The sequence below is a fragment of the Penicillium expansum genome, assembly GCF_000769745.1.
Source record: "Penicillium expansum strain MD-8 chromosome Unknown contig145, whole genome shotgun sequence".
NCBI lineage: Eukaryota > Fungi > Ascomycota > Eurotiomycetes > Eurotiales > Aspergillaceae > Penicillium > Penicillium expansum.
The window spans coordinates 307,636-323,083 of NW_015971172.1; the positions used below are offsets into that span (position 1 = coordinate 307,636).

General features: G+C 47.0%; 4 protein-coding genes across 4 annotated transcripts; 1 reads left to right on the plus strand and 3 right to left on the minus strand.

Annotated features, from left to right (window-relative positions):
* Nucleotides 1-982: 982 nt before the first annotated feature.
* PEX2_044350 (cytochrome P450) lies at nt 983-2,656 on the minus strand (the record flags this gene model as incomplete). The annotated part of the gene is made up of 3 exons (XM_016741710.1): nt 983-2,107; nt 2,182-2,378; nt 2,452-2,656. 3 exons carry the CDS (start codon nt 2,654-2,656, stop codon nt 983-985), a joined length of 1,527 nt encoding a protein of 508 aa, XP_016603412.1.
* Nucleotides 2,657-3,266: 610 nt separating this feature from the next.
* PEX2_044360 (pleiotropic drug resistance family ABC transporter) lies at nt 3,267-7,798 on the minus strand (the record flags this gene model as incomplete). Its single annotated transcript, XM_016741711.1, has 2 exons — nt 3,267-7,072; nt 7,147-7,798. 2 exons carry the CDS (start codon nt 7,796-7,798, stop codon nt 3,267-3,269), a joined length of 4,458 nt encoding a protein of 1,485 aa, XP_016603413.1.
* A 2,805-nt stretch (nt 7,799-10,603) lies between these two features.
* Nucleotides 10,604-11,329, plus strand: PEX2_044370 (fungal specific transcription factor domain-containing protein; the record flags this gene model as incomplete). The annotated part of the gene is made up of 2 exons (XM_016741712.1): nt 10,604-11,028; nt 11,089-11,329. 2 exons carry the CDS (start codon nt 10,604-10,606, stop codon nt 11,327-11,329), a joined length of 666 nt encoding a protein of 221 aa, XP_016603414.1.
* A 1,982-nt stretch (nt 11,330-13,311) lies between these two features.
* On the minus strand, nt 13,312-13,962 carry PEX2_044380 (NAD(P)-dependent oxidoreductase; the record flags this gene model as incomplete). Its single annotated transcript, XM_016741713.1, has 1 exon — nt 13,312-13,962. One exon carries the CDS (start codon nt 13,960-13,962, stop codon nt 13,312-13,314), a length of 651 nt encoding a protein of 216 aa, XP_016603415.1.
* Between the last annotated feature and the right edge of the window lie 1,486 nt (nt 13,963-15,448).

The following is a 15,448-nucleotide window of genomic DNA, read 5'->3' on the forward strand; positions in this document are numbered from 1 at the left end:
ACTCCAAGCAATTCCTTTTTGGGGCATACAGCATCAGACATACAAGAAGATGAACGCGCAGCACATGGCAATCTCGCAGTGCTTCAATAACTGCGCCACTAGGAGAGCCTTCTCAACTTGGAGCCACTAGCCAATACTAAAAGTCACGGCGAGCAGAATTCATCCGATCAACTTCCTTATCACCCGCAATGAACTCTATGGATCATGGACGCCTCCCTGTTGCAAAGCCAAACAGTAGAACATAAGGTATTTAGATTTTAATCTCATTCATCCGACTCAAAAATTGCAATCTCTCTATTTGTTGCAGATCAAGCAAAGACATCTCTATGTGATGTGTCTAAAGGAATATGATACCTAAGAGCGAGTGATATACATACGGTGGTGTTGGAGCGAGCTATAGATTTCTCGACCAGGCCATAGCCAATATCGCAGCTGGCACCAGTGATAAGATAGCTGGTGTTGGACATAGTAGCAATGGTGGTTGTTGGTTGATGCGACATTGAGACGAGATGAGGGCTAGCCTAAATATGGCAGGCGCCCGCTGTGATTTCTAACTGCGATTTCTAATTGCATTATCGAGCTTACAAATGGGATTTGAATATATGGACATACGTACGAAAAGTGACTAGGATATAAGAAAGAAGTTGTGTTGGACGATTGCCGATTTGGGAAGATGTGGATACCAGGTATGAAAGCCAGAATATTATGTAATCAAGAGGTGTAGCCACGGGGGTGCTTAACACTTTTCGTAGTCGTATCATTGTCAACACATCCAAAAATAACACACAATGAAGAATCACCTAAACTCCACTATTGTGGATGCCCGGAACTCTCCCATGGAAGGGTATTTCTGATATTCCATGGGAACTATCATCTACCCCCCGGTCAAGGAGAACAGGGCGTTCGCTCCATCACTTGAACCCACATATTTGAAATCGCGAAGAGTCCAAGGTAGTTCCGCGCATCCCACGGACGCGTCGGACTAATGAGTGCCAAGTCGAAGTTGCGTAAGAGCTTTGTACAGTCGGTCAGTTAGGGTGCAATCGAGAAGAATGAAGAATGAAAGCAGGCCTGCAGAGCTGTTTCTACTCACCTCGAATACCGTCTTTCCGATCTCGATTTGAGCCACTGCCTTCCCTAAACACTGGAATTTGCCGTGACCGAATGTGAGGTCGTTCGTCCGAACCATAACGGCCAACTTGGCGGGGTCCGACTCGAGCCACCGCTCGGGTCGGAAAGCTTCTGCATCCTTGCCATAGATCTGCTCACTCATGTGCATAGCGCATGCCGAGTACCCGATGCAGATTCCACCAGGTAGGAATACGCTCTCGCCGTCGACGACAACAGTGTCGCCACCTCTGGGGACGTCGCGGGCGAAGATGTTCGCAACAGGTGGCCAGACTCGCAGACCTTCGCGGATTACGGCCTGGAGGTACGGAAGATTCCTAGCCTTAGCGGCAGTAATAAGGCCTTCGTTCAAGCTCGGAGCATGACCGAGACGCACGGCATCGTCAACCTCGCGCTGTAACTTGGAGTAGACACGGGGATTCGTTATGATGTGCAGGAGGGTTCCACGGATGGCGCTAGCGGTGGTTTCGGAGCCCGCAAGGAGTTGTTCTAGTGCCTCAGTACGCAGCTCGTCACCTGCTAAGCCGTGGCGCATGAAGGAGGCTAACATATCGGATCGTTCGTCGGTGGGGTTTGCAGCACGTTCATCGACAAGGCGGAAGCATGCGGCCATCATCTTACCGAAGCCATTGTTATCCTTTGCCGAAGGTGCAATGAACTTGCCGATGAAAGGCATCTGGGCGATCCAGGTGAAGCCCATGCCAAGGACAGTATTGCCGATAGCAAGTCCCTCCTCGGTCGATTGGAGGTAGTCATCCACGTCCCGGTCACTCTGCAACATACCGAATGCCTTTCCGAGGCCGACGCTGCTAATGACGTCCAGTGTAAGATACTGAACTTTCTTCGCTAGGTCCATGGGCACAACATGGTGATCGGAGGAGATATATTTGGACCGGATGAGGTTCAGGAAATCTTGGAGCCGTTCATCAACAGACCCTTCGAGCTGGGTATTCTCCCTCCCAGAATACTTCATAACACTCTTCGGTTAGCAGCCTATGCCAGTATGAATGGGTTGGGAGAGAGTTGGAGAGAAACACGAGATAGGTATCATACCCCTGGAGCCATCTGCTTCCTCCGTTTTTCGTGTTTCTCATTATCTGTCTGGCTGAAGACATTGTCCCTCCGGTACTCGATTCTTGTGGCTCTGTAGTACCAATCGGAGCGCTTGTACCCAGGCTTGTTGTTTACATGCATCCAAACTTCGGGAGAAGATGTGATCAGGACTCGAGGCGCGACGCGGGCGATCGGACCTGCTCCGGGTGGGGGCTGTTAGCTATACTAGATATGGCACCCCAAAAGGGATGTCTAGAGAAAGCCTCGCACCATGTTTCTTGCTGACTTCTGCATACCACTCGTGGCAATTGCCTCCAAGGATCGCTATGCTATGTGGCCAGTTCGAGATGCCGGTCCACGAAGGACCCGGGAAGTGTATCAGCTTAACATAAGCCATGATAATCCTGAAGGCATAGAGACCCAAGAGACCACAGAGCAGCGTCACAGCGTGATCAGATAAGATGGCTACCCCCATAATGGAAGAAACAACCAGAGAGAGTTGGCACAAGCGCGTTTTCTGGAGTGGTTGCAGACTCTGCTATACACTACTGAACTATTGGAAATGGAAATACGTCATACTTTTTGATCTCACGAAGGAGGGGTTCGGTTGACATTTATACAGTGTCCCACACCGCCTTGGAATACCTTCCATATAAGAGCTGTTGGAGTACTTTTGTACTTCTGTTCTACTGCTTGAGTGTCTTGGTTGCTCGGATGTGTAGCAAGAGAGATTAATCTTTGGGCAATATGTATGTAGAGAGAAAACTGTCTATATTGCTATGTATGCGATAGAGTGGACGGAAAGGAAAGGGAGCACAGGTGAAACAGAGTAGCAAACTGTATATCTGTTAATTCTATTAAACATGGTGCAGACTGAAGAATGGAAAAAGGAAACAATGAAGCGAAAGAAGAAAGAGAAAGAAAGAGAAAGAAAGAGAAAGAAAGAGAAAGAAAGAGAAAGAAAGAGAAAGAAAGAGCGGATCAAGACGATCCTGTCTAACGGGGCAGAAGAGCAGCCCGAAATATCAAGGTGTAGAGTAAAGACACTTAGGGCCAAATACTAGAGGGTGTCATGGATAACCCCCTTAGGCACTGGCTTTGGTCCTCTTCCCCTTTGGCACGCGGGCAAGCCAGTAGATAAACAGCGCACCGGCAATGTTGGCAAGAATGTACACCCACATCAGACCAAAATTGCGCCAGGCGTCAGCAAAATCACTGGAAATTCGGATGAGGAACGAATTCGTTTTGCTGACCGAGCAGAACGCGCACTCTGCGGTAGACGTGGGATCTTGTAGATACCCAGTCCCGGCCATTTTGATGTAAGGGCCCATGTAGTCTCCGCAAGTTTGGTTGGCAGGGGGGCTGAACTTCAAATATTCGACTGCCTCGCAGACTGCATCAGCACCCGAAACACCCGTTGAGAGCATTGCCGAGACCAAGTAGGTAAACGGCGACACGCGGTACATGAAGATCCAAAAGCCAGGCAAGGCCTCCTTGGTTGAGAGAACACCACAGAAGATCAAGCAGAGGGAGAACAACAAAGTCGCGATATTTCCACCAGTCTCAGCCAGCTCAATTCCTGCAATCACCAAGTGTGCGAAGGTCGAGGTGAATAACAAGAATGTCCAGATCAACAGGAACATCAAGGCGCCTCGCTCGCTCACTGCGTCGGTGGGCTCTGCATTTTTGTACAGCCCAATTGGATAATACCAGCACAAAAAGATGAACACAGACATCAGTGTATTCCAGGGCAATTCCACCAGAATATTCGAGATCATAAACGCCTTCCAACTGTATGTCTTGGATGGACGCTCTCGCACCTCGTAAAGAGAGCGTTGGGTAACAAAGTTTGGCATGATCTGCTGTACCAGATTTCCGAAAATTGTCATCAACATGAAAACACTGAACATCTGGTTCTGGAGGCCTTGAATAGAATTCTGAGCGTGGAAAAATGAGAATCCAATGTAGAGTGCGGTGAAGATGCAAAGGGCAGCTTTAGACCAGATATATGTCGGGGTGCGGTAATACTGCGCAAAGACACGAATAAGACACTCCCATAGTTGGATGTAGAAAGGCGCGGCAAATTCACGGAATGCGTTAGGCGAAGTATCAACCTCTGCCTTTGAAGACAGGGTCGACTTCAGCTCAGAGAGGTGCTCCTTGACCTGCCTAAATTCGGGACTCTCGCGCCATACCTTTGGCCACTCAATCTCGCTGTGTGTACCGGGGGCTGCACCAATAACGTCCAACATCCATTCAGCGGGATTTTCTCCGGGGGTCAGGTGGTGGGCGCCGTTGCGTTCGAAATAGTTCGATAGAGTAGATGAGTTTTCGCCAATATCACCAAAGTAGATTGTTCTACCTCCCTTAGCCAAGAAGAGAAGGCGGTCGAATCTCTGGAACAGCATCGCGGAAGGTTGGTGGATGGTGCAGAGAATGGCTTGTCCGTGCTTAGTGAGTGTGTCGATGAGGTCGAGAATGGACCAAGAAGTCTGAGAGTCCAGGCCACTGGTAGGCTCATCAAGGAAGAGTAGGAGTTGAGGCTTCGCAGCAAGTTCCACGCCGATCGTCAATCTCTTACGCTGTTCAACGTTCAATCCCTCGCCGGGAACACCAACAACGGCATCAGCGTACGCCTCCATACCCAGAAGCTTAATAACCTCGTCGGCATATTCTATCTTCTCTTGCCGACTGACAGTTGCGGGTTGACGGAGCAGAGCACTAAACACGAGGGCTTCCCGAACTGTCGATGTAGACAAGTGCAAGTCCTGCTGTTGGACATATCCAGTCTTTCGCTGGAAGGACTGATCTGTGGGGGTTCCGTCAACGAGCATTTCACCGGTGACAACACCCATAGTGACTCTCGTTGCGAGCACGTCAAGCAAGGTCGTTTTTCCAGCTCCAGAGACACCCATCAATGCGGTACATGTACCAGGTTTGACCCAGCCGTTAACATTGTCCAAAATCCGTCTGGGTTCTCCTTTGATTTTGATGTCATAGCACACATCCTCCCATTGGAAAATCGCAGTTTGTCGCTGAATGGCGGAGGCTTGGGGAGGAGACTCGTCTGTCTTGGCGACGGCAGAGGGCTGGGAAGATTTCTCCAAATCACCCTCTCCGGAGGTATGTGTTGGCTGATGACCACGGCGGAATAGAAGCACCTCGCCCTTGGACTTTTTCTCGGAAATATACTCAGTGCCAAGAAGATAGGTGAACATAAAGAATAACATGAAGGCAATGAGAATTCCAAAGTTCCTCCACAAATGTCCCTTAAGATATGCAAAACTCTGTTCGAGGTACAGTGAACCAGACACGTTGGTAGAGCCTGACTGAGCACCGACAGTCGAGCAGATACGATGCTCCATTGAAACACTGTCGTATGGACCGCCAGCTGGAACAATAGCAGCACATGGGAAATGACGATCATGGAATTCATTGACCATAAAGCTTTCAAACGCATAGGCAACGGGGTTGATGTAGTTCATCCAGCGAGACCACCCGAGCATATTGCGAGTGGGAATAACGAACCCAGTATAGATCACCATACCCAAGATCAAAATGGCGGCCGGAACCAAGGCCTGTGAGAGAGATCGGGAAGACGCCGCAATGGTTCTGAAGATCATTGACATTGTGAACGTGGTGATGACAGAGAATAGCCAAAAGGTAAAGAACGCCCCACCCTCGCGACGTAGGTCAGTCATGAAGTACAACGGTATGTTAAAGGTAAATGAGTTGAGGATTTTGTATGGCGAATCGCACAGCATGGATGCAATTGCCTCTGCGAATGGGTGATAGAAGGCGTAACGGGCTTGCTTTTCCACAATTGGTCGTTGGGCGTAGAGGGTCAAGATTTCCAGTGCACTGGAAAAGGCATTCAGGAGGACGGCAAAGAACAGAAGAGCACCCCGGGAGTAGAAGCTAGAGGTATCCTTAGGAAGGTTCACAAAGACTGAACCAATGATCAAAGCCATAATGAAGTTTCCAATCAAAGCGCTAGCTGTCAAACTGTAATCTCCACGAAGGCGCTGGAAGCCACGGGTAACACAGAGGGAAATCTGTTTCCATACCGAGATAGTATATGGCGATTTAACCCTCTGGTTCTTGGCCTGAATAGCCCTACGCGCATCCACAAATGCATCGTAGGAGCTACCTTTGATAGGGTAGTTGTTCTCGTACTCTTCGATTTGGGCAACCAGCTTAGCACGGGCGGCGCTTCTCTTCCAGACTGCCGCGAAGTCATCAGGGGTGATAGGAGCACGGCCTTCAAACCCTCTCCGAACCACACGTTCCGAAGGGCTGGTGATCGACGTTAAGAAATCTGCGGTGGTTTGACGCTCTGGGCACTCGTAGCCTATATCTTCAAAGTATTTTCTGGCCTCGGTGGTTGGCCCGAAGAAGATTTGCCTTCCTTCGTAAAGCACAGTCACCTTATCAAACACATCATAAGCACTCTGTGACGCTTGGTAGATAGCAACACAAGCTGTTGTTCCGGAGTATTTGCTCATGAGAGCCAGATTTTTGCAAAATTCCAGTGCGTTGGCGCTATCCAGGCCTCTCGTGCTGTTGTCCCAGCACTGCAAAGGACTCTGACTAAGAGTGGCTTCGGCAATACTAACACGTTTCCTCTCGCCTCCACTCACTCCGCGAATGAAGTCATTTCCAACTTGAGTGTTGACCGTATGGGAAAGGCCAAGCATAGCCATGACCACATCTCTCATATGTTGGGCGTATTGCTCGTGCGAGACTCCCTCGAGTCGGTTTCGGGGGGCTCTAGCCATCGCCGCGAACATAAGGGTATCGCCGACGGAGAGTTGGGGGAAGTGAACATCAGTCTCTGCTGCGTAGATTGCCTCGCCCTTGAAGGCATTTTGCATGTCCTTTGCAGAGATACCTAGATTTAGTGATATGTGTTAGAACCTCTCCACCAAATTCAAGTTATATGTCATGGTGCAGCAAGAGACTTACCCTGATAGTTGAGAACCGAATCCTCCGACATCTCAATGCCATTCATTTCACCAGCAATAGTTTTGAGTAAAGTCGAACAACCACTGCCGGGCTTTCCCAAGACGATCAATGTTTCTCCACTTTTGACAAGACCATCGAAGTCACGAAGAATCTGAATTTTCTGGAGTTTCATGCCGGTCAATCGGCGGACCATAGTGCCAATCTCCAGCATGGAGTTTAGAACGTCTTTCTGGTAATCTGTGGGAGAACCAAATCCATGGACGTTCAAATTCTTGAACGAAATACCAGCTGTGCGATCCGGGTACTTGTCGGGGTTGCGAGACCGGATAGCCAGCAACATCTTCATCCAGTCCCGCACTTTGAAGTTGGGGCTACCGGGATTGAGTGAAGATTCGGCGTCTACATTAGTGAACGGATTGTCCAATGTACCGCTGACTGAGAATCGAGTAGATTGTCGGGTGAGTTGTCGTGCTAGCTGGCCAACCAGTGCCTCCCTACTTTCTTCATCCTCCTGCAAAGTGTCTTCATCGTCGTTTTTCTCTGGATCGTGGATCGTGTCGAGTTCATGCTCGCTTTGGAGCTGCGGGGTATTATGGCTGACCACCGACTGGGAGCGAGCAGGATTTGAGTTGAGTGTCCCCAAGAACGACATCTTGGTTTCAATATCAACCTTTCAAATCCTGGAAGCTCGCGTAAGAGGAAATAGGATGAAATAAAAGAAACTTAAAAAAAAATTAGATTTGAAAGGAGGCTGAGAAATCTGTCAACCAAAATTATATCTCCCAGTGGATAACAGTTAAAACCTGGGAGCTCGGCATATATAAGTTTATCTCTAAATCCCAAAATAAGATATATTCACAAGCGAGAAACAAAAATGCAATTGGCATCCCGGCAGATCCGGCCAAGGGGTAATCATATTTTTTTTATGAATAGGTGTGAATAGCTGTGATATAAGAACCTCCGGAATGCCGACATGGATTTGCTAGATAATTAACTCCGATATCCAGGAATGTGTCTGGTTATTAAGGTTTGCTCTCCTACTTCCGAAACCCGAAACGGGGCTTACCCACCAAGTATAATACCCCACCTGGGCAGTTAGTTTTTTCAAACGAAAACAACTCGAAGTCTAGATGGAAAGTCGACAAGTTGAAACTGACCCGTCGGGACTACAAAATGACTATGGGATTAGGGCCCAGGTCTTGGCGTGCCGTATCAATACGTCCCAATACACGGTATTTACCAATTTAAAGAACATCCGGCATCCGCTCCACTCTACGATCATGCCAAGACTACATCGAAACAGCCCTAGAGATTCACCGAGATGGATAATGTCCATTGGTCAGCCTCTATCCAAGACACGTTGTCTGATCTGACATGGAGCTGAAAGATCATATACGTGGATCTCACCTATACTTGACCGGAATACATGCATAATACATAGTAGTACTATGCACTAGTAAGTAGGGACCTGCTATCGGGCTATCGGAGCCAAGTGATCCCGAATTTACTAGGTCGCTCCCGTCCCGAAGGTACACTTTTCTGGGGAAACCCTTATTCTACCTCGGCACCATTTGCACTATTTGCACCATTTGCCACTATCTTGTGCAGTCATCCCACCTTTTGACTGGTCACTTTTTTTTTTTTCTTTCTCCATTCTGGTGTTTCGGATAGAGCATCTCCCTTCAGGCATACCAACTGTGGATGCTTTTTTGTTTTCTTGAATCCACAGGGGTTTCAACGCTCGCCTGACTCTAATCTCGAAAACAACTCTTACACCTAATTTTTACGACTTATGAACATCCAAAATGAATGGGGTGCTCAATAACCAAGCCCACAGCGGCTCTACATTGCACAAACATTTATCCCAACTGTCAACACCGGCAAACAGACATGTAAAGAAAAGACAGCGGAAAAGAAAGGTTGAAGTCCACAGACGCAAATCAAGTCATGTACTAATAATATCATTAGGCATGCGACACTTGTCGACACAGAAAAATAAAATGCGAGGTTACCACCAAATCCAAATGTTCGTTCTGCAGCAAGGCCAACATTCCTTGCTCTCTGGTTGATTATAGGCGGCAAAGGCAGTTGAAGAAGTACGACACCACAGCCGATATCCTAATTTGTCAGTAATGAATAACACTCGAACAGCCTGAGCATGATCGATCGCCTGGAGACGAATATCCAGCGCATGGAAGCTCATTTTGAAAAGATAGGATTTGACCTGGGTGATGTGAACGGGTCATCCTCTATCGATGATCTTGAGCAGTCAGATGAATCACCATCGTCGACTCCAGCTGAAAATACAGATTTTATACAAGACACGGGTATTTGGAATTCAGAACCAATACACCTGGACGCTGAACAATGCCCCTCTGCTGCTACGCAGAATGTATATCATGCGTTGGTCGACCCAGCCTCAGATGAAACCGACCCAGTAATACCAACGGATCTCCCCTGCTTCTACGTTCCAAGGTGTTTTACGGATACACCGAACCCTGGTGGGAACCACGCCCGATATCATGGCTGATAAAAGCTAATTGATACATACATATAGGCTTCTCAGCCCTATCCTCAGAAGGAACGGAATGGATAACTCATAAAATGGAAGGAGCGTCCGTTGACAATTTACAATCCTTCCTTTCATTAGGTCGCCACCAAGGATCGGATCGAGGCCCGCTTGATGGTTTATTCCCCGACAAACCTTTCTCTCCATTGCCCCCGAAAGATGAGATAGTGTCGTTGGTCAATGACTATTTGCAGCACTTCAACCCCCTGATCCCCATATTTCAACCGTCATCGCTATTGTCACTTTGTGAGGACAACAACCTACAGGGCATATTGAATTTCCCCGGCCGTTGGGCGAGCCTCAATGTCGTTTTAGCGATAGGGCATATGCTGCGCATAAAGAATAGCTCTCTTGTACAGACTGATCGTCAAAAGAGCTGGATGTTTATGAAGAACGCCTTGGGGATTTTGAATGAACTCTGCTTTGGGTTGCCAGATCTATGGACTGTGCAGGCGCTCATAGGGATGGTAAGACGAACAACTGCCTCGAGGGAAGATCTGACTAACAGTACTTTATCTATAGATCGTCTTTTTGTTGGGGACATTAAGCAGCCAGCCTTGCGGGTATTTAATTTCCTCCGTTATGCGAATATGTCATCAGATTCGACTCGAACGATGTGAGAAATGGTCTGGATTGGGTGCCGAGGAACTAGAACACCGGAGGCGGATCTTTTGGATTGCATACTGCCTTGACAAAGAGTAGGAAATTCGTTGATATTGACATCTCAATTCCATGCTAATCTGTCATAGAATATCTATTCGAGCTGGTATTCCACTATCGCAACGCGACGATGATATGGATGTCTTATTGCCAATGGAAGTTCCACTGGATAACATAGGAACCCTGTCAACGACAGATCAACAAGGGACCTTCAACGCATTCAGATCAATGTGTGAACTGGGCTTAATCAGAAGTCAAATATACAAACACCTCTACTCGGTCGCAGCAGCAGATCGCCCGCTTGCTGAAGTGGCCGCCGCAGTTGCCATGTTGAACCAAAAACTCCAACAGTGGAAGGATAGTATTCCCACCGAGTTCCAGCCCGAATCACAAAGACTTTCCGCTTTTACAAAATCCACGATAGCTGTGACCCTTATTTTCCTGCATCTAGCATACTTCCACTGTCTGATTGCTATCCATCGGGTCACCGCAGCACGGGGGTCAAGGCTAGCTATGGATCTAGTCGAAAGGAACAGCGTTTACACCCCACCTCACCCAGTGGTATTCATGTCAGAATCACTGTGCACAAAGGCTGCAACGGCGTCGATTGACTTGATGAAATATATGCCGAAATCTAATATCACGCTCATAGGGTATGTGATGACTCAGATTGAAACCTTTTGCTTCCCTGTTCTAAGGCTAACATACACTAGGATAATGATCTACTACCCTATTCTCGCATCCAAAACACTCTCCTCGGCCATCGTCCAAAATCCACGAGACACATCGCGCATATATCACATCAGGCTTATCATGAAAGTAGAAACATTTGTATCATCATTGGTCCTTGATACACCCAATGAAGGTATCGATGGACTTTTGAAGGACTGCGCCGAGTATCGCTCTCTGGCGGAGGCTGCAGTTAGGGAGGCTACACAGATATGTCAGGGTTGATCACAGGAGACCACATATGTCTCTTAATTAATAAGGCAGTTCACTGCTTGGATTCGACATTATGTATTGATCCCACAGTCTCTTCCTTTGACCGACAGACACAGTGCGGTCGCGAAAGCGAATACTGTGTCATTTTTACCAACCGTGACTTGTTCTAGTGTGCCTAAGAATGGGATTGCCCTTGACTCACATGTTGGAAAACAAGCCAGTGCATAGCTTACTTAATTTCTAATTTACACACTCTTCTCAATTTATGTTTAGATCCCACGAATGCCAATCTTTAGATGCATAAGATTCTCCAGGGCTGATTCCTCACCCTGATTTCGAATTTCCTCACCGAGAGCGTGTGGCATCGGATGGAATCATAGCCAATGCAGGGTCGACTTCTTCAATGCCAAAAAAACAATATGACCGGGTATCAAAATGGCATTGATTGCGGCGGAAGCATAGTATAAAGTGGTAGAAATGAAGGGATTGGTGAACATGTGGAGTTGAAGACTTATTTCAAGAGAATTTTCCGAAGTTTGGAGAGGGGTTCATGCTATAGAATCATGAGGTGGATCCATGCTGTTGGACAGATTATATAGTGAAACAAGATGCTGACAAGTCGACCTAGGCACGGGAGATCGAAAAGTTTGTCGCGGATCCCCAAAACTTTGATTCCAGATTAAAAAGAAATCCGGAAGATCGCACCTCAAATGTCTGAATATAAGAGCTCATAGCGATTGTGGGTAGGCCAAAAGATCATAAAACCATCACAAAATGACAAGAAACATCGATTCTTGGCAACGTAAGATGATTATTCATATGATATGCAACAAGAACAGACCCGCTACATCGCAAATAGCAAAGGTAGTGCAGTGTAGTGAGCGCTCTATCTCTAATATCCGCAAGAACTTGCGGTTATTCGGTAGTGTGAGATCTCCCCTAGTCTCGGCCGGCCGACAACGAAGTATCGCCCCTATTATGCTTAACGCCCTCTGTGACCCCCTCGCCGAAAAGCCTGGCTATCTTCCTATGGAATGGATTTAGGATATTACCATCGTCATCTAGTATTAAACGCGCTCTTCCGCGTGCTGGCTGGACAAAAAAGAAAGTATAGCAGAAAGCCAAAGAATAGAACCCTTACTTCCGAGATTTCTACCACCACAAGCTATCTAAGTTTCAGTCATATCAGCTTATATTTGCTAATGAATCCAGATGTGAGAAAAGGATTGGATCTAGGCAAACTGGCTAGTCACTACTCGGTGTGCTACGAGTCTAAGTATCGAAATTTTATCACGGCTAACGCTTCTAGATACTGCCTATATATACTCAAGACAGTATCATTCTATCTCGTATTTTAAAAGATTGAACGGATACCACGTTCTTCGAATCATTTATCGAGCAGCTTCTCTAGCACTATAGGAGGTGGTTAGAACCAAAATCCGTGCTTGTTATAGAAAACGTATATTTCTATTATTTAGACCGGATTAAGACCTTACATGCTAACGCGGGAGTCAAATTACTGTACCTACTGCTGTTTTCGCCAGATCTCAATCCTATCGAAGAATTCTTTGCCGAGCTTGAGGCCTATATAAAGAAAGCTTGGTCAGCATACGAAGAGAATCCTTAGCATTAATGAATTAATGAATCTAGGAGTGAGATTAGTCGGACTCTCCACACGCTGTCTTTCAATCAATTTAAAAAGTACAGGGACGCTCGAAATCCATTTCACTATTTCACTCTCTTCTAGTTCTTGAAATCTATTATAAAACTCTAGTCCTTCTTCAATTTAGTCTATTCGACCCTGCCAAAATACTTGTGGCATAAGCCATCTGGATACTTCCTACACATCAAGGCAAAGCAGAAGCTGCTAACAAAAGTAAGGTTAAGTAGATGACCGATTGAATGATATTAACTATTTCCGAGAGCATATATTAACTAAAACTTCATTAAGCACATTACTTCTCTCTTGTAGAGGCCCATACCTTGACACCCCATCAATTCGTTATCACAGGAGTGCTTCGATCCCAAGTGCTCTTCTCAGCAGCATCCACCAGACACGCCGCCACACTAGCCCTCGAGATCCCCCCCAAGCCCGCGAAAACACCGAGTCCTTTCCCATCATCGCCAAAGAACTGAACGGGCTCTTTTTTTGCCAGAGTCAGTCTCGCCGCCCTGAACAAGACGAATTTCACTCCGCTCTTCTTGAGTGTCTCATCGACTTGATTATGGTCCTCGAATGAATATCTGAGGCTAGTCTTGGAAATTGCAAATCTCATAATCACAGTGATATTCGGGAAAGAAGACCCAACACCAAATGAAGACAATGTCGCAATTTTGGAAACGCCGTGCCTTTCCATAGCAGCAATGAGGTTTTCGTGCGCGTTCGTCATGACTCGGGTCCCTTTTACTTGCGGGGATGCAAGCGTAACGATCACGGCAGTTGGGATATCGCCTTGGACTGCGTTGAAAGTGCTTTCAATACTCGAAGGCTCCAGTGGTGTGCCCTTCACGATCGTTAGGCCTTCCTTAGCTGGAAGGGTAGAGGGATCCCGAATCAAGGCCGTAATCTTGTGGCCGCGCTGCAATGCTTCATCGATGACGAGACGACCAGTCTGTCCATTACCACCAATAACAAGGATACGCATATTGAAGATGCTGTTGCGTTGTGGTAGGATGCTGACTTTGTTCCCAACTATAGGGGCGTGGTTTGATTGAGGCCGCGGTAGGATGCTTTTAGTGATTTCAACTTTGAAATCAATAGACGGTCAACTGGATACTCTGGAATAAAATATAACCAAGGGGCTCCTATCAGGTATATATAGCCATGGTACAAACTCTATCGAAGGTGTTAAGGCTGATTCAACGTAAGGACTTGCTACAATAACCTTAGAAGTTCTTAGATACATTGCAAAGCCAGCTACCGGAAGTAAATGACGCGTACGCTGTTGCCTTATCAAATATAACTGTTGCGGCCATTTCTGTAGCCCGAAGTCCGTGTGGTAGATCGGGCATCGCTAAAAGCTACGTCCGTAGAATTACAAATCCAGTTGCTTACAAAGAGGGGGCATGACGTTCACACTCTGGCGCCTAATCACGGGTGCACGCAACCCCCCCTGGCATCCACAACCAGTTCGGTGGATAATTCTTTCCTTCACACAACAACAATCTCCTAAAGCGCAAATTCATAGGCTCATTCGTCATAAAATTTGTTCTTGGCCTTGTTATCATAAAGTTATCGGACTAAAGTCGGCCCGCCTACCTTTGGGCGGGGAGGAGTTGTACGCAAAAGTGTTAACACCTTAAGACCCACCTATCCCACCGCCCGTAGCTCGGCTCTACCGCCTACCATACCTTTACCCAAGTCATGCTATAAGGCGCCAAACTATCTGGAGCTCCCCTTAAAAATCTGCTCCAGAGTTTCCAAGTGTGCTGTCTATTCAGCAGGGTAGTTTTTAGCATGATAGGTAAGCTATAAGTGCTACCTAGAGAATCTTGGACGGATATTTAGTCCGGCAGAATACTATATAAGCATACAGTGTGGGGCCTGGGGTGTTAAAACTTTTGCGTAGAGACTGTAGGTGCCCATGTCATATGTATACAACACTCCACGTTGCAGTTCGCCTAGTTCTCTCTTCCTCAGCTGCAATATGATCCCTTCAGATCGAACTCTCTAGTGACGTTTCTTCATTATTTGCAGCATGTCTTCAACGCCTGCTTTCAGAGTCTCTTCCCAATACTCGCTAGGGGCTACAACCAAATATTCTTAAGTCACTCTCCTTACCGCCTTGCGGTTGAGTGTAACCTTCCATTCGATTATGAAGCAGACATATATCGGAGGCTCCTCATCGCATTCGCCACCTTCTTCCCATTCGGCAAACGGTAGGAAATTGAGTTGATCCGATTGTTGCTGATCTGTGACATAATACGGGACAGAGTCTTGGATTCATACAGAAAGGTACAATATTCGGTACTATTACCGAGTATATAAAAAACTGGTAATTTACGCGACTTCTATATTGGATTAGCATATCATGTGACTAGGGTTAGAAAGAGTATCTCTGTGTATCCGGATATGGAAGGCAATAACGGTCGGCACTGTATCATTGCTCTCGGCGTAGGATTAGTGTTTTT